Source organism: Colossoma macropomum, unplaced genomic scaffold (assembly GCF_904425465.1).
Source record: "Colossoma macropomum unplaced genomic scaffold, Colossoma_macropomum, whole genome shotgun sequence".
Classification (NCBI taxonomy): domain Eukaryota; kingdom Metazoa; phylum Chordata; class Actinopteri; order Characiformes; family Serrasalmidae; genus Colossoma; species Colossoma macropomum.
This window is the reverse complement of record NW_023494784.1, coordinates 39,983,614-40,003,581: the sequence shown is the minus strand read 5'-3', so window position 1 is coordinate 40,003,581 and position 19,968 is coordinate 39,983,614. Positions and strand designations below refer to the sequence as shown.

General features: G+C 37.5%; 1 protein-coding gene across 1 annotated transcript; it reads left to right on the top strand.

Annotated features, from left to right (window-relative positions):
- The first annotated feature begins 4,364 nt into the window (after positions 1-4,364).
- On the top strand, positions 4,365-18,806 carry LOC118808604 (interferon-induced protein 44-like). The gene is made up of 9 exons (XM_036571411.1): positions 4,365-4,432; positions 8,555-8,595; positions 10,026-10,292; positions 10,649-10,679; positions 12,543-12,738; positions 13,773-13,916; positions 14,066-14,237; positions 16,907-17,007; positions 17,128-18,806. Exons 2-9 carry the CDS (start codon positions 8,571-8,573, stop codon positions 17,311-17,313), a joined length of 1,122 nt encoding a protein of 373 aa, XP_036427304.1. The 5' UTR covers positions 4,365-4,432; positions 8,555-8,570; the 3' UTR covers positions 17,314-18,806.
- Positions 18,807-19,968: the final 1,162 nt, after the last annotated feature.

The following is a 19,968-nucleotide window of genomic DNA, read 5'->3' as shown; positions in this document are numbered from 1 at the left end:
AACATAACTGTCTGATCGGTGGGTAATAAGGTTGAAATGGTCAAGTACCATCACAAACACCAGGAGACTGCCAGAGTGTAAAGAGTTTATGTTAAGTTGGTGGTGTGTATGTATGGCTGGATGTATGAGTGGAGATGTTGCTGTAAAGCATTTTATTCTGTGGTATAATGTCTAAATGACAGAACATTATGGGCTGAAATACTGTTTTCTTTCATTCATTCGATAGTAATATACTGAACTGTATTTGGGTGTTTGGCAGGATGCTTCATTTTTCTGATTGCACTGACAAATATAACCATAATTCTGTCACATTACAATAAATCTTTTTGTTAATAAATGCTTAATTATTAATTCAAATCATTCCATATTCTGTTTGAAATATGAGCACTGTCCACTGTCCAGGGCAACTTTCCTTGTCTTCATGTTATTGTAATTTTATGAAAGAATGAACATACAATCTAATCAGTTAGGAAAATTCATCATTCATACATTCACAGTGTAGGTTGGAAAAATATGTGAACCCCTATGCCAATGACTTCAACAAAAGCTAATAGGAGTTAGGAGTTAGCAAACAGTCCAGTGAATGAAATGTGATTGGAGGTGTGGGTTAGAGCTAATTTGACTTAAACCAAGTGTACAAGAAGCATCTTCTGACGTGAAGCAAAAGATATCAGAAGACCTACAATCAGTTATTGTTGATTTGCATAAAGCTCATAATCTCAAACAGTTTAGTAAACAATTTTTTGGGTCAATTACAATTACAATTGCAATTATAAAGTATTTACATGTGACAGTCACACATGCCATATGTTGTTATTTTCAGGAGACCCTGGGCTACTCAGATATGCCACTGTTTGACATGTAAATGCTAACAGAAATTTGATATCTTTATGAATTTCTGATCAAAAATGTACCTAACACTTGCAAAATTGTGTATTTTTTTAATTATAGAGATCTTGAAAACAAGTAGAATAGTAGTTATCTTTTCAGAAATTGTTAGTCTGGAAAGTGCAATAATTTTGTGATTTATTCTATTGGTTATTATTTAATAAAAATAAACAATTAGCATAATATGGACATGTTTTTTTATTGATTTTCTGTCCTCTTGGATTCAGGCTCAGTGCTAAAACTCTGATACACAGCAAGACAGGCTTTATTTTTAATTATAAATTGAGTTACATATTTAATATCAGATATGTTTAATACTCAAAATCAATGTAAACTGAAAGCCCTTTGTTTATAATATGAAGGCTAAAAGCAGAGATGCAGTATAACAGTAGCGAGTGGGGTTTGGGTGATTTTGGAGCTGGACTGCTGGCTGATCGATGGTCACAGGTGGATGAAATCACTCTGGATGGTGAAGCAGAGTCTGATGAGTGACCTGAAGTGTGAATCATGTCACTGTTTTAACCCTTTGTTGGAATATGAAGGCCAAACAGCAGAGTAATAATATCAGGATTTTAGGTGATTTTCCGAGCCGAATAACTCACTGATGCTGACGTCTCAGCTCAAAGACGTCATGCTTGCTAGTTAGGGGCGGGTCTGCTGAATGTTCTGATATGTGGTCCATGTTTGTATCTTAAACCTGTTCTGAAGTTATAAAGGCTAGAAATGACCTACCCTTTGCACACAAAATGCGGTCTTAGGGTAGTAATCTACAGTTGAACTAAACCTTGTGTGGAGTTAAAGTAATGTTAGTAATTTTGGTGTCTTAGTTAATTTAGATCCAATTTCACATATGCAAATTTGTATTTCCCTACATTTTGTACTTTTGATTTATTCAGATCAACAAGTACAAGTTTGTGTTTCAGTTGTTCAGTTATGTGCAAACTGTTGGCAGTATTGTTGCACTGCTACCACAATCGTGTGCCATGAAATCTGTAACTCATAAAGTCTGCATTGTAGATGTGTTACTGTTTGTAACCATGAAGGTTAAAAGGCAGATTTGAACTTCACCCTCAATCTTTGTGATACCTTCTTCTGGATTAACTAGCACAATTTGCTTATGAGCAACTTTTTGACAGTGTAATTGCACATCTTCAAGAATTGCAATCATACAGTCGAGAGATATGCTTGAAGCTGGCAATCATGGTCACTTTTGGGTTGTAATTCTGTGTTTCTCACAAAAATTGTGGGTGGAGTTCAAATGTGATTCTGATTTTGATTCTCATGTAACTCACTTTTAGTATTTTTATATTTAGAAATTTACATTCAAAAGCATACATACATGCCGTCCAATGACAGCTGGGATAGGCTCCAGCACACCACCGTGACCCAGAAGGATAAGCGGTTTACATGATGTATGTATGTATGTATGTATATACATTCAAAAGCTGATGTACATAACTTCCCAACCTTGACTATTCAAAGCATGACTGGGAAAATGTGTTATTTTCTGATCTAACTAAGCTTAAATTACTCAGAAAGACCACGTATGGCGTTAAAAAAAGGAACTGAATATCATGAAAACATCATCTCAGAAGTATGGTGAAGTGAGCTTCATGATGTGGGGCTGCTTGGCTGCCTCTGATGCTGAACCAAATGCCATCGTCAAAAGAAAAATTCTCATGTTTATCAAGAGATGCATCTCCATGCATCTCTGCTGTCTGTGCTGCAGGAATCCCTCAGCTGCCTTCTATGACAAGAGTGGACAGAGTGGGCAAGGTGTGCATTCTGACACATGACAGTTTGACTGAAATCTACCAAAGCAAGAAGAGAAAGTGAGTCTGTTCCAGGAAGAACATGGAATGTTATAACTGGTACTCAATTATGAGTGCATTACTAGACTGGGTGTCCCTATGAACTGCATTTTTCCACTGAAGAACTATCATGAAGAGACCAAGCAGAACGAGAAGCTGAACTGCCTGATGGTGGAGGTTTGCATGCAGACTGTGCATTTAGTTCATAATTACTTGAAAACCTGTGGGCTACAGTGTCTAACTGTACACCCACAAGATGGAGCTACAAGGGAGGTGTTTCTAATAAAGTGGCCAGCTTGTGTATTGGTAATGTTTAAAGCTACACAATGTTGTTGTTTTTAGTACAACTAAAAGAAGTAGCATAACTAAGTCAGGAGGATATAAACAAGGATATAAATAGTGTGTGTGTGTGTGTGTGTGTGTGTGTGTGTGTGTGTGTGTGAGAGCGCTACTGTGAGTCACCTTCTAAAGCCTGAAATGCTAATTGAAAATGAAGAGGTGTCAGGTGTTCCAGGAGTTTTTCGGACTACGTCACACATCATTATGTGTCACATGCACAGCCTCAAAAAGGAAGTGCGGCTCGATTTTTTGGTTTCAAATGCAACAGCATTATAGAAATGAAGATATGATGACACTAATAGATGATTCAATTTACGAACATTACAAAATGTTTTTCCACACTTTGTGTGCAGTTATACATTTCCACCAGAGAGGTCTCCAAATCCCCCAAATCCTCAAGTCTTATTTATTTATTTATTTATTTTTACTGACTGGCCTATTGTTAGTAGCTTTTGATGAAATGTACTGCATTATGTTTATTAATGCATGTCTACAGTGGCTCTCAGTTGCACACTACCACTTTTCTGTCTGTGTATTTTGGATATGTTTAGATGTTTGGATGACTGGTAGACTTCCAAAGTTGGCAGGGAAGGATCTGTTTATACACTTTATACGCTTTCATTTTAACATTTATGTAGTATTTACATTTTAATGCACACCTGTCAAGCACGTGTGTTTAATGCACATGTGTCAAGCTTCAGTCCCTCTGGGCCAAAACACTGCATTTCCAGTCCAATGACTGTTTAGTGCCATTATTTGATTTGTATGAGGAAGCAGAAAGTGAAAGAACGATGAGTGAAAACACAGGAGTTCAAAAAATGATCAAAAGCTACAGAGACAGCTGGACTCCTAACAACCACCTGGAAGACCTGGTAGACACCAAAACGTCCACATGAGTTTCTGTCCATCCTTCCACTGTAATAAGACAACTCAGTGCTATGAGACTAAAAGGATGTGTCAATGTTAAGAAGCCCATTCTTAGAAAATGAAATGAAGTGTTGTGCAAATTATATTGTTGAGTTTGTTCACCTTCTTTATACATAGTAGCATATTAACACAGGACAGTGTCTTCTGGTGTATATCTGGGAGTCTATTGTCGTTAGTTGACCTGGACAAAACCCACATGCATGGAAAATCATAACCATTTTAACACAGGAAAAAACTGTAAGGAATTAGCTTCAATACTAAATTCACAATATTAACAAACCAACAGATACACAGGCTTAAACGTTTTGCATACAGTCAGTAACCAGGGTTTTCTTTACCTTCACAAGCCCTCCTCACACGCACTGCCTACAACTGAAAGTGAAAGTAGATCGTGTATATATACAGACAGAGAAAGCAGCGGACGCAGAACAGCAGACAGAGTCCAACACTTCACACATCTCATACAGGTAAGTCAAGCTGCTGGGAATTAACTTTAAGTTCAAATATTTTATGCATGGATTTATGCAAAACACTTTCTTCAGTGCAGATTAAAGAGGAAGTCCACTGATATTTCAAAATGAAGTCAACATATAGAAGGTCATTCAGAGCTGTTTGGTATCAAATGCTTTGTTCTTGGGAAACGTACTGTGTTCCTTCCCAGAAAGTTCCAAACATGAAATGGTTCCAAAAACATTACCTGATATCCGAGACATTGTTTTATTCTGATTTTAGCCTTAGATATATTTTTTAAAACCCTTTAATGGTGGAAGGTTACACAAGGGATGTAAAGTAGTTCCCCAAGAACACCGTTTTCAGATTTACAACTATTATCAGCCATCAGCAACATTACATATAAAAAAACTTACTGTATAAAATAAGTTCTTCAAAAACTTTAAAAAGTTTAATTTTTTAGTTCATAGAATTTCGAATGGTAAGCTTACACAACAAGAATATAAGTAAGTAAACAAGTAAACAACTGTATTTGAAATGATGTCTTTACAAACACAGTATGTTGTAAACAAGCACTTATGCCATAACTGAACACATTCACACGCAAAGGACTGGTTACAGCATTTGTTCCCTGTAATGTTTTGGGTACTTACTAAAAAAGCTTAAAAACACAAAACACTTCATGTTAGTTTAAGTAGGTTCAGAATTCAGATTTCCTTTTTATGTTAACTGTTCATTTTGCGCTTATTTACATGCTTTATGTGGGTCCACTGCTACTGTGTTTATTCACAAAGAACTGTTTCATAAATAGAGGGAGATAAGGATCAGAGCCAAAGTCCAAGTCTAGTGTACACATGCTGGCACCAAATCCCTTAGCATGCTGTGCTGGTGTACAGTAGTAAAGTAACAGGAACTTTAGCACCATAAAACTGGAACTGTAGCTTTTTTTCACTGGCCATCAATCCAGTACTGAAGGTTCCATCCTTTTTAGATTTTGGTATTTGTTCAGAACCTCTACCATCAGGGCCTGTTGGTACTCGAAGGGCGTTCTCTCTTCTCTTTGGTAACACTTGCAGCTGAAGCCAAGTCAGTGAATTATTGACTCTTCCAGGTGTGGCACCAAGCAGTATTACATCACTCAAAGAGCACCAGAACTTAAAGCTAGAATGATATGTTGATGTCACCTGCTGTTTTTAGAATTCTTACTTTGTAAAGAGCTCACTAAACTAGTTGGGAAGCTAATGCTAACAGTATTAGCTCTCAAACCTGCTTATATTTTCACAAAACATAAGCTTTACAACAAGTCAGTGTAACTATGTACATATTTCTATGAAAGAACAATGCAGAACATTGTTTCATGTCAGCAGTTAGAAAATTTGCCAGATTAGATATGTTAGACTGGCATTAAATGACTAAAATGGCAATTAAGTCATTAAACTTGGTTTTTACCAAGGTTCCAGCTATATTTCAAGCAAGTGGAAAATGATCTAGAACTAGAACCGTAAGTGTCATTGCTTCCTGCTTGGGTCACTTCTTGTTTTTGAATGTTTTGAAGGTTTAGAGACTGTAGTTCATATTTTGCCATGCACAGTTTGTGTTATCCACATGCTACACTCAGAAGCTCACTTGATAACTACTGGCACCTTGGTAAAAGTTCCAAAGGTCATGAAAAAGTCTCTGTCTTGATGGTTAAGACGTAATTCTAGAAGTCTTGTCATTTTTAAACATAAAGTAGTGATGCAATACATTATGTTAATGCTTATTTATGATGTAAATTTAGCTTAAAAAAGCCTCAAAAACAAAATGCACCCCTATAAACCCCTAGTAACTGAAACATGTTCTCATTTATGTTATTTCACTTTTTTTTTTATTTATTTATTTATTTTTTAAATCAGCTACAATCAATAGCAAAACATGACAACATTAAGAGGTTTTAAACAACAGGGGAGCTGTATTGAACACATACAGTAAGGAGGATGGCTAAAGAGGCAAGCATTTCTACAAGGATCACAGTTGGAGATTTGTAGAAGATGGTAGCATTTTAGGATCACCAAGTTTCCAAAATAACAATTAGACATACCAATAAACTATTTTTAAGATATGCCGGAAGCGTGCCTCTTCTTTCATCTAAGCACTAATGTATACACCTGGAGTTTGCATGATGTTACTGGAACTGGATTCTGTGGTCAGATGCGAGAAAAATAGCCTTGTGCCTAATAACACACTTACCTGTGAATTACCGCTTAGCTGTAAAATCACTGTAATGCATGGCCTCTCATGGCTTATCACTCTAATTGAACAACAAATATAATGGCTAAACTACACTATTTGGCCAAAAGCATGTGGACACCTGACCATCACACCTCTATGAGCTTACTAGACATCCCATTCCAAAATCATGGACACTAATATGGAGTTGGCCCCTCTTTGCAGTTATAACAGCCTTCACTCTTTTGGGAAGGCCTTCCACTTGATTTTGGAGTGTATCTATGGGAATTTATGCCCATTCAATCAAAAAAGCATTTATGATCCCAGGCACTGTTGTTGGAAGCATATGATTGTCTAAAATGTCTTCACATTACCCGGAAAAACAGCTCCAGACAATTTTCCCTCTTCCGCTATACTTTACTATTGGTACTACGAATTCTGGTAGGGACTGTTCTCCTGGCATCTGCCTAATCCAGGTTCATAATCAGACTGCCAGATAGTGAAGTGTGATGCATCACTCCACAGAACATATTTCCACTGCTTTAGAGCTTAATGGGGACGTACTTTACACCAATCCAGCTGACGCTTGGCACTGCGCAGTGATCTCAGGCTTGTGCACAGCTGCTCGGCCATGGAGACATATTTCATAAAGCTCCCAATGCACAGTTCTTCAGCTGATCTTGCTTCCAGGGGAAATTTGGAACTCTATATTGATGGCCCTGCCCTGTGAGTTTCTGTGGTCTACCACTTTGTGGCTGAGCTGTTGTTGCTCCTAGACATTTACAGTTGCACTAGTTCTGCATAAATCTACTGTACATTCACCATCTATAATTTAATATGAAATAAATTGCAGATTTGACCTGCAGTGTCCCCAGAGGATTCGAGAACAGAGCAAGGCTGATATGCTGTATCAAGCAATTAATGTAACAACAATGAGAAAGTGTTCTCATTTGCTAAACCTGCCACACTTTCGGTTTTAACTTTTAAGAAAGGTTTCTATATGAGGACATGCTCTTAACAGCCGTTATCATCATTAACACACACTCATATAAGTATGCGCAATCACACAGAGGAAGTTCCAGCAGTTTTTTAATATTAACCAGTGCACAAAAACAAGAAAGGGTTTCAATACATGATCAGAAACTGCTGTTTTTTGTGTTGACTTGCTCTGGAAATCATCATTGTCATCATTATTTCAGGTTTTAATATGACCCTGGTCCATTTGTTTCCTCTGCATTACCTTATAGGCCTTAAAAGACCTTAAATGGCCCATAAGGAAACCGCATTGTTCTTGCTTCTTGAAATACAAAGTTTGATTTACCTTGTTTGTTACAAATTTTCAAACTTAAATTGTTACATTTTCTATTTCCTTCCATACCAAATTGTCTTTGCAATTATTAATTTAACACATAGCGACAACCATCACTGCTATCTAAGCACTAGAAACTTAGAAAATCTCATATCTCTTAAAAAAAATGTTCCACTAACACGCTGAGCCTTAAGTTGTCTTTTGTTGCACAACACTATGTTACATTATGTATGTTTCAGTGATTGGGTAGAAAAAAAAAAAACAAATGTCTTTTCATGTAAATGCTGCACTACTTAGGATGGAATGGAAATTTTGAATAGGAAGCTGGGAAGCTAACACTAGCTCAATTTTGCATTGTGTGCACTAGTGTATATTTATAATATATTTTTTTACAAAGTGTTATAGTCAAAGTAATGTCCTCTGGTGATTTCACTACTTAATCTCTATACTGTGTGTTTAAAAATATGCTTCTGTTTAGTTTTTGTTTCATCCAATATCAGTGTTAGCATTTCTTTCACATAAAAATTGCCTTGGCCACTCAATGCCCACCCTATTTACACAGTTCTAGTAAATCCACTGTATAAAAGTAATAACAATTTCTAAAAGTTTCTTTTATCTTCAGTTCCAGAGATTCAAACATGGGATTATCTCAGATCAAACCTGGTAAGTTTTAATCTTAATACTTGCAGTTTGTTAAAGTTTTTTTCGTAACACTTTCTATGAATGTCACCTTTGTAAGAATCTATAAATGCATTCATAACATGTTATAATGCATTCATAAGACACTATAAACATAGCTATAAATATTTATGAAAATGCATTATACATTATAGACATTATGCATTATGAATTGTTAACATAATACATTATAAGTACTGATCATAACAATTTATAAGAGCTCATAAGTCGTATTTGTCCGCTCTAAGTAAAGTGAAGCGTACTGTACTAAAGCCTCCTCTAGTGTTAAGAGTGAGGCTTCAAGTTGAAGTATTTACTAAGGAATTTACTGAAACAGTAAAACATACATAATAAAGCACATTACAGGCTTCGAATGACAGAGTTTAAACTAGTGCTGCCATCAGTGTTTTACCCAATGTGGGACAGTCAATGTACACCACCGTTAGCTTGATATTTGTCTTTGCTTTACACAATAACACACTTTACTGTTCATGAAGCCCTGTTTTACCATTTGTGTGACACATGCTCCAACAACCCTTTTCCCTCATTTACATGTAGCGTGCCCTTAACGATTCACAGGAGAACACCATCCCACAAAAACGAACATCTGAACTAGTTTGCAAACATCCTCAGCAAAAAGCTGACGTGGACTGAAGTATCTTTTCCATTATGTCTTTAAACATGTTTGGTCACACATGCGAGTCATCAAGAAATTGTACATACACTCACTCAGTTGATTAGCCAATTAATTTAACTCTAGGCTTATTACATACACTAAAAGCTAATAATAAGCAAGCTTATTATTCATTAACTACAGGGTTCCAATGCAAGTTGGCTGGGCTATTCTTAGGTTATAGACGTGTGTAATAAAACTTTGGGCTCTGGTCATTTAAGCCAAAACTTTAACTGAACTAATATTGTTCATTTGTGTTTCGTGAATATTTTTTTCCATTTCAATTTCTTTGTTAAATATGTCTTTGTTCATGCTTATGAATACATAGTTCATATTTATAAAGTTAAAAAGCATTATTTTTGTAAATGTGAAGTGGCTATATTTTGCATTACAAAAACTCAAGTAGGTTTTGTCAAGTGTTGGTACATTTAATACCAGATTGATTTGTTGCTCAATTGCTGTTGGATATTTTTCTGTTGTTTACCTGTAGCTGCATTTTTGCAAAACATTTGCAACAATTTGTATTGTTGGAAACTTGGTTACCTCCATTACTACATGTAGACAAAATAAATGTTTCCCCTTTGCAGCAAAAAGTTGAAAAAGTTGAACCTGCCACAAAGAGGACATGTTTATTTTGTCTACATGTAGAAATAGAGGTAGCAAAGCTTCCAGTCTTATCTGAAACTTTATGATTGCATTCTCTGTTGAATGTGTTTTTCTAATAATCTCTTGTTTTCCATAGAATTTGTCACTGTTTTGGCTGAAAAACAAGTAAAAAGTGGACAAACTGTTAGACTTGAGTGTGAGGCAAACACAGAAGCATTAATCACAATGTGGGAGAAGAACAACCAAAGACTGGAATGCGTGGAGGGCAAGCATAAAATAACACAAGATGTCAAAAGGTGTACCTTGGAAATTGCAAATGCTCAAGAAGGAGATGAAGGGAACTACAAATTAAACCTGCGTAATAAGGCTGGTAGTGCCTCCTGCTCTGCCATGGTCACTGTTGGTATGTATGAATCCTGCACATCAGTCAATCTGATTAGTGAATTCACAAAAGCCAACACGTTCTTAAATATCCTGAAAGACTTTTTGGGGTCCATTCCATTAAATCAGGCTGATTTCAGGTTTTATATATGTGTACTACTTTACAGAACTGTTATCCACTATTTCTGTGGTCACCACAGAAATGACAATGCAAATTCTATGGTGCAGAAGATGCCAGCCTAAAACAAATTCTACATTACCTATTTTTTAAATGTTGCTAAATATAGCCATTGAAAAATTAGTGGAAACTCATCTCAGGCAATTTCACCGTACACCGTGTTTTACTTGCTTCTACAATAACTCATGCATTTCTTGCAGAGCTCAATGAATGGAGGACTGTCGAATGGAAGTAAGTTTACCGTCATTCATGTGATAAGATCAAAAATGCTAGCATTTTGTCCCAATATATTTAATTATTTCTGTAACTAAATGATAGGCTGGCATTTACAAAAACTCATGGGAAAGGGTTTCAGTGAACTAAGATTATATGATTGGTTGTATATTATTATCATTGTTGTTATTGTGTATAGATTATTAGAATATAAGTGATGTAAATGACATTGATGGGTGTGGATGAGTTTGAATGTAATGGTTGTGCATGTTTGCATGGAGATCACTCCCAGTATGTTACCACTGAGCCACTGGGAGGTGCAGGCGGTAGGTGGAATTGCACCTCTAAGACGTAAAAACAGTGGGTAAAGACAGGAAAAAAGCTGCCTAAATAGTGTGCTCATACAAAGGCAGATCTTCTCAAAAATAAAATGAAAAATATGGGAAAAATGTATTATGAGGAATTTTTATTTATTTTTTTATTTATTTTTTGGTTTTCTTTTGATTTGGAGCATTTTTCATTTCATTTCATTTCATGTAGTTTTGGGGCTGTTTCTCTTTTTAGCCCTTTTTAAATCTTTTCTTTTCATTCAGAGAAAGACCCTTTGAGTACTCAACCAGTCACCCCTCTACCAAGGTGAGAGTCTGGGCTCATCCTTAAATGCAGAGATCCACAGGTGTGCCTTGTTGGCACTAATAAGTCTGTAGTTTTCTGTGAACTGGAGTTCCCTGGACTAATAGCACCAGAGGGCACTGATGGCACAGATTGGAACTTGCAGCTTTATTTGGAACCCCATTCTAATACAGGGCAAGACCCCCTTTACTCTCAGAACAGCCTGGGTTCTTCATGATATTGATTCAACAATGTGCTGGAAGCATTCTTTAGAGATTCTGTTGACTGATTGCATCACTTACAGCTGCAGATACCACATTCCAAAGGTGCTCTATTGAAATCAGATCTGGTCACTGAAGAGGTCACTGATACATTGAACTCATTATCCTGTTCCTGGAACCAGTTTCAGATTACTTGTGTCAAGATACATCATCCTGCCATTAGAATATTGGTAAAACATGGCCACCAAAGGATGCACATGGTCAGGAACAAAGCTCAGATGTGGCATTCAGGTGATTGCATCAATTGGTATTAGGCGTGCAAAGAAAACCTTCCCCACATCATTACACACCACCACTTGCTTAGACTTTTGACACAGGCAGGTTGGGTCCATTCATTCATGCTTTTTACTACAGATTCAGACCCTATTATCTGCAGGTCACAGCAGAAATTGAGATTGATCAGACCAGGCAACATTTTTCCAATTATACAATGTCTGATTTTGGTGAACTCGTGCCCACTGTAGCCCCAGATCCTGTTCCACCAATGTGGTCTTCTGCTGTTGTAGCCCATCCACCTCAAGGATTGGCTTGTTCAGTGTGCATTCTGTGATGCTTCTATGATCACAAGTGTTGTAAAAAGGTGGTCAACAAGACATTTCCACCCACAGAGCTGCCAATAACTTTTTTCTAGCACTTTGTATGAATTTTAGAGATTACTGTGCACAAAAATCTCAGGAGATTGGCAGTTTCTGAAATACTCTAACCACCCTGCCTGGCACCAACAATCATACCAGGGTCAAAGACATTCTGATGTTTGATGTGAACATTAACTTGAGATCTTGCATGACATTGCTTTCACATGATTGGCTGATTGGACAATTGCTTGCCTGAACATGTGTACAGGTGTTCCTAATCATGTAATGTGTTATTCTTGGCTAAACCACCTCCAAATTTCATGCTAGCTGGAGATCGTGTTTAGATTAAGAATTGGGTACAGCAGACTGTAGGGGTTTGATTAATTATGCCTGATTTCCACTTTTTCCCTCAGGCAAATGCCAATGATTGAGAACCTGAGGACCTTTAAAATTGGCGATGACAAAGTCAGTGAGCTCCGCTTCCTTCTATATGGACCAGTTGGAGCTGGGAAATCCAGCGTCATAAACACCATCAAAAGCATTTTTGAAAGACGTCAGTTCATCAACTGTCTGGCTGCAGCAGAGTCTTCTAAGAGTCACACCATATATGTGAGTACACAGTGCAGTATTAGAGGTTCGTTACAGTATAAGATGAGACACTCATTTGTGGGCTTGTAAGGTTTTAGCTGATCTTTTTGTTCAAAATTAATTTATGCACAGAAGAAGAAAAAAAAAAGTCTCAGAGTCTGTATTTCAAAAAAGAAGTGCATTGCATTAAAATACCAGAACTTGTCATCTGAGATGTGGAATAAGATTTAATGGACTGAACTACAAGACAGATTTAAGACAAAATATGATAAAACCTTAAATTAATATTTTGGTGATACTTGATTATCAACAACATTATAGTGAGGGTTAGGTTTAGGAGTAGGTGTAGGTTCTGTGTTGAAGTTAAAGTTTGAAGCAGGTGTATGTTTAGGGTTGATGTTAGGGTTAGGAGTAGTTGTTGATTTAGCGTTGAAGTTATGGTTCCGGTGGGGTTTAGGGGTAGGTGTAGGTTTAAGGTTGAAGTTATGGTTATGGTTAGGAGAGGATGTAGCTTTATGGTTAAAGTGAAGGTTACTTTTAAGGGTAAGTGTAGGTTTAGGTTTGCAGTTACAATTATGGTTAGGCACATGTCCCAAAAAGAATGGAAGAATCTGTAATCAAGGGTGGACAAATAAAATATACATTTTTAAAATAAGTAAAAATGTAAAAAATCGATTATTTTTAGTTGTTGAGGCTTCTGTGTAATTTTCTGTGAAATGTTTTCTTGCTTTTTACCTCATACTAACAAATGAGTAAGTTGTACTTAATGGCTTGAGTGGAACCTTTTGCACAGTGCTGTAAATTAGTTGATTTACTCAGATATTGAATAGAACTTCCAAAGTTAATATGACTAAAAGTCAAACTTCACATTAATGTAATCCTAAAACTACAACAATTTTTGTGTTTAAAAAGTTATCTTCCAAGAACCAACCAGCACAACCGCTGAAATCTTTTGAATTATACAGATTGACAAATATAAACACAAGGTGTTGAACTTCAGTTCTTGCCAGTGTATGTCATGTACATCGCAATTCATGAACACAAATGCATCTCAGTATGAAAAATACTCAATGGCGCAAGGTAAATTCTTTCCTTTTGCCTTCAATGACATCATGGGAGTAGAAAAGGAGAAGTGTGAAGGGGTCCTCACTGATGACATCATTAGTGCTCTGAAAGGACATGTAAAAGAAGACTACCAGGTAAGATCAAAAGTTGTATTTAGAGGGGTAAAAATTCACTTTCTTGGAGTTGGCTGGGGTAACAAAGTTGGGGAAACGGTTTAAAAAACAAATCTTCAAGCCAGTGACCACAGAGACGTCTCATTCTGCTCTTCGATTTTTCCCTTTAGTTCTTTTCAACACACCCACTGTCTAAAGACAGCACATATTACCTGACCAATCCCTCCCTGAGTGACATGACGCACTGCCTGGTGAATGTTATACCAGCAGACAAGCTGGCACTGATTAAAGGTGACTTTATTGGGAAGATGAAGGTTGTCAGACAAGCAGCAAGCAGAATGGGTGAGTCAGCTCATTAGAAAGTATCATTAATTTTGTTTGTCTGTGTCAGTAGAGTATATATATTTTCTGAAAGGTTAAAGCAAACACATTAAATGGCTTGATTGTTAAGTGCTTAAACATTGCGTAAGTGCCTGTTCACACATACATACCCCATACACAGCCAAAACAGGACCACCATACACACCCAAAACATGACCACCATACACAGCCAAAACAGGACCACCATACACAGCCAAAACATGACCACCATACACACCCAAAACATACCCACCATGCACAGCCAAAACAGGACCACCATACACAGCCAAAACATGACCACCATACACAGCCAAAACAGGACCACCATACACAGCCAAAACATGACCACCATACACAGCCAAAACATGACCACCATACACAGCCAAAACAGGACCACCATACACACCCAAAATATGACCACCATGCACAGCCAAAACAGGACCACCATACACAGCCAAAACAGGACCACCATACACAGGACCACCATGCACAGCCAAAACAGGACCACCATACACAGCCAAAACATGACCACCATACACAGCCAAAACATGACCACCATGCACAGCCAAAACAGGACCACCATACACAGCCAAAACATGACCACCATACACAGCCAAAACATGACCACCATGCACAGCCAAAACAGGACCACCATACACACCCAAAACATGACCACCATGCACAGCCAAAACAGGACCACCATACACAGCCAAAACAGGACCACCATGCACAGCCAAAACAGGACCACCATACACAGCCAAAACAGGACCACCATACACACCCAAAACAGGACCACCATACACACCCAAAACATGACCACCATACACACCCAAAACATGACCACCATGCACAGCCAAAACATGACCACCATACACAGCCAAAACATGACCACCATGCACACCCAAAACATGACCACCATGCACAGCCAAAACAGGACCACCATACACAGCCAAAACATGACCACCATGCACAGCCAAAACAGGACCACCATACACAGCCAAAACATGACCACCATACACACCCAAAACATGACCACCATGCACAGCCAAAACATGACCACCATACACAGCCAAAACATGACCACCATACACACCCAAAACATGACCACCATGCACAGCCAAAACATGACCACCATACACAGCCAAAACATGACCACCATACACACCCAAAACATGACCACCATGCACAGCCAAAACAGGACCACCATACACAGCCAAAACATGACCACCATACACAGCCAAAACATGACCACCCCCTTGGTCCCCCATCAAAACAGCTCCAAGCTGTTACCCACTAAGTCAAGGTAGAAAACATTACAAAAGCACCATTCATTATTGTGCAAATTGGCTATTAGTTATTATTATTATTATTATTATTATTATTATTATAACAATTATTATTATTAAGTTATTAAGTTATTATTATTATAATCCACACGGACACAGTTTGACAGAGGCCCACTGAACTGTCCAGTGCGATTACGTAATGACATAGCTATTAGCTCATTGGTTCTCTGTTTATATCTGTATTGTGCCACCACATCCTGCTGTGTTATTTCAAACCTGAAAACAAATAAGTTCAATTCTGTCGGACAAATGCCAAATAAATGAAAGCAGCGCAAAATTCTAAATCCACCATTTAGTAAATGTTGAAGCTTCGATTCAACACCAGTTTCTAAATGTTAAACAGGGCTGGGAGAGTAGCTGGTTAGCTTAGCTAGCATGCTACCAGCCCTGCTCACCACAAAACATGTTTGAATCTGATAAACCAAAAGCTTTACTGACACAAGTTTAGATCATAATGACTCAATCTGAGGAAGCGAAGTCGAGTGGCTGGTGTTAGAGGGACAGAAACCCAAAATTAATACAGTTCTGTGGCATGAAATGTGTGCTAGTCTAGGGTAGCTAGCTTATCTTAGCTAAAGAGATTCAAACACCCAATACAGATTTGATTTGACTAACTGGTGCTCTGCTCTCACTAATATAGATGATGAAAAACTTATAACCGTGGGAGCAAAGTCAACTGATTGTGTTGGAGTGACTGGAAGCTGAAATCGAACCTGTTTTATAGTGTTTCAAACTGTAGCCTGCTAAGCTAAGCTAATGTGAGCATACAGTACCTCCCACTGCAGTAACTTAGAGGCTCAATTCGAGCAAACTGATCTTAAAAACACCCATTCAGAGGATAAAGACTCGTATCTGAGATTACAGATTTGAATGTCTCGTGTTGAAGTGAGAGAAAGATAAAAAATAGACCTGTTCTATGATGATTTGAGCTGTACCCTGCAGGGCTATGCTAATGCTAGAATAGTTAGCCAGCTATAGGTGCAACCTGTACCACAGTACAGCCTTGGTTTCAGTAACTGATGTTCAAATAACACCTGTTTAGAGGATAAAGAAGAGACTGATGTAATGACAGACAGAATCAAAATCAGCTATTAGCCTGTTAGCAGTTAGCCAATCTCTTGTGTAGTTTTCTTCAGTATTTCTGGGTTCTGATTTAGCAGCACAGCAGATGGAAAAAGAAACCGTAACCACCTTCACAAGCACGACCCAGAGTGGAACAGCACAGTACAGCCCTGAGAACTATTTGGCTCTACATTGGATAAGAGGTTGATGAAATAACATGTATCTGGACTGTCTATGGTACAGGTATGCCTCAGGTGGTTTTCCTGACCAGAGTGGATCGTGCATGCCCAATGACAAAGGCCAATTTGCGTGATGTCTACAAAAGCAAGAAGATGAGGAATAAAGTGAGTTCATTTTTAGCTTACATGTGCATTTATGGAGAGATTCTATACCATGGTACTGTAATACAAATGAATGAGAAGAAGGTAATGAATGTGTATGTGTGTCTGTCTTTGTGCATCCAGATACATGAATGCAGTAACATACTGGGCGTCCCAATAAACTGCATCTTTCCTGTGGCGAACTATCATGACGAGACCGGTATCAATGAGGACATCAACTGCCTGATGCTGGACGCCTTAACAAAGATTGTAGACTGGGCTAATGACTACGTGGTCAAATGTTCCAACAAACAAGTACATGTAGAATGAGGAAAATATATACATTAAATACTGAGGGGCAAATGGCCCCACCTAAAAGGAATATGAATGTATATAATTGAATTGTCCTGTTAAAAGAAAAGCTTTGATGCGTTACTGGTAAAAAACATTACTGAGGAAATAAGGGTCTTGCATCTGTCATTATGTAATGATAAAGTTATTGCAATCAGTGATGCACAGGCTGCATTGATGGCAAAATGTACAGTAAATATATGTACAATATCATATTGGCAGATGATGACTAGGCACTGAAATTTGATGACACATTTACTGCAGTCTGAAAGAGCAGAATATTGAGGTGATGCTGGGCTACTGTACTAAAATCTTTGCATTTTATTCATTTTACTGCTTTAAGTTTTTATGTGTCAGCATCGACACTGGCATATACAATATTATGCAAAATCAATGATCTTTATTTATTTAAAGACAGGTCGATTATCTTATATCTATTCTCTTCAGAAATATCTACCAGAACTGAATCATATGTATTCAATGGCCATTTTGGCTGGAATGTACACAAAAAATGTCAGATATCAACATTGGCCCAAAGTTCCCATATTGGCCCACCCCTAATATAGTTATTATCATATATACATATCGCTGTTGTCGAAAGAAAACCTCGTATCTCCAAAATGGTAACTTTACAGGAAAAGGAAAAACCTTCTTTACTTTTAATGTAAGTCAATGGAACCAGACTTTTTTATGTCATTTTGGGCCATTTCTTTTGGTCCGTTCTTCATGAAATTTATACACAGTGTAAAGGGCATTTTCTTGATTTTTGCATATATTCTTAAATCCACCTTTAAAGGCACTTGCTTATGACATAATATCCACATATGACAGTCCACAATTTTCAGAACAATCTCAGCTCACTCATGAGGCCCTTTTGACCTGGAATACTGTGTAAAGTGATGCTTGTGCCCAAAACCTGAAAACATGGTTTAAGAAGTTCTTAATATCACTTGTGAAAACATAGTTTTACTCATGTGGATGAATAGTTTTGGTGCAAAAACAGTTCAATCGGTTTACCAAAATCTTTGGTTCACAAAAGTAGTGGAATGTATGAATAAAATAGTGAATAAATGTTTTCCTCATTGCTATTTTCTAAAACTTTACGCACATGTTTCACATCTTTTTACAAGGCAACTGAATGAAAAATGAAGTGATTTCAATGTTATGTGTAAGTCTTTATTTCTTGAGTGTCCATTGGTCAATTTCACACAAAATATAGACAGACACACAAATCCACCAATTACAGGCAAGAGGCAGATGACGGACACACAAATCTACCAGTTACACACAGTGAGAGGCAGATGGCATGTATTTCAACTTGTCTTCACTGACTCATAACCCTGGATGTGAGTCACATATGATCTCATGATAAGATGGAATTGAAAGGGCGACTCTACTGATTCACTGTTTGAACTGTATTTCTGTACTGTATTATTGCCAATATATTAATAAAAACACTGAGATACATCTTATTCGATGCGCCAGCATGTATGTTGACCCCAGATTGTTAAATGTTTAAATGCTTTTTTTTTATTGTGGCAATTGTACATGATTTGTTTGAGATGAAGAAAGCTGCAGTTGTCTGTTTTATCTTGGCCATCTTTGTTAAGAGGTCTGAATTGTTTTTTTTTTTCACAGCAGGGGTTTCGCAGCCCTCCCTTCCACCCCTCATTGCTCACTAGCAGCTCAACACAGAAACACATCTCACACACAGAGAGACAACAGTGTCCTAGTTAATCTAATGACAGAGTTATGGGGAAAATATTTATTTGATTACATTGATTAAAAATGTCCAAGTTGATTTCCATTCTGCCAGTGGAATGGCCACTAGGAGGTCTGCAGAAAGAGGCTACATGATTAGATGACATGACTCTTCTTTTCAGACCACTATATCATCCATGTTGTCAGTCAGTTCTGGAGCTCCTGATCTGGAAATTTGATTCTGATTCTGATACAAATTCTGTACTGTATGCCCTCCGATTATGACATCTATCATTACTAACAGTGAATAAATGCTAGTACACCATTAGAAATAAAGGTTGTATGTTGGTACATTTTTCGTTCATCAAGGTACAAACAATGCAAATGTACCCTCAAAGGTACAACAGTGGTTTTAAGGACCAATGTTGTACCTTAAATAAGTTCTTCCAGATGAAAAGTATATATTGATATCTTTTTATAAACTAATCTTTTAAAATAGAACAATAAAATAAAAGCCTGGAGACTAAACAGGGTGTGTGGAGTCAATACAACTTAGAAAATATCATTTCAATGGATTGTGGTACAATTATGTTCCCTTATTATAGGTACTCGAATGTCCCCTTGAGGGTACCACCCCATTGACAGGAGGGGTCCTGCCCCAGTGACAGTTTCATACCTTTTTTTCTCTGAGAGTGTAGTTAAGTTAAATAAGGTCATGCTAACTCATCTCCAAAGGCTTTCATTCATTTTTATCCATACTATGATTTGGGTGAATTATGCCTTTAAAAAAATCCATCTTTGGCTCTTTGACTGCCTCCATTGTGGAGGATTAATGACATTGATTATGTGTCAAGGCTAACCTCCAAACTGGAGGAAGGACACAGAGAGATTGAGGAACAAGGGAAGGAAAACAAAAGGATCCTGGCTATTAAC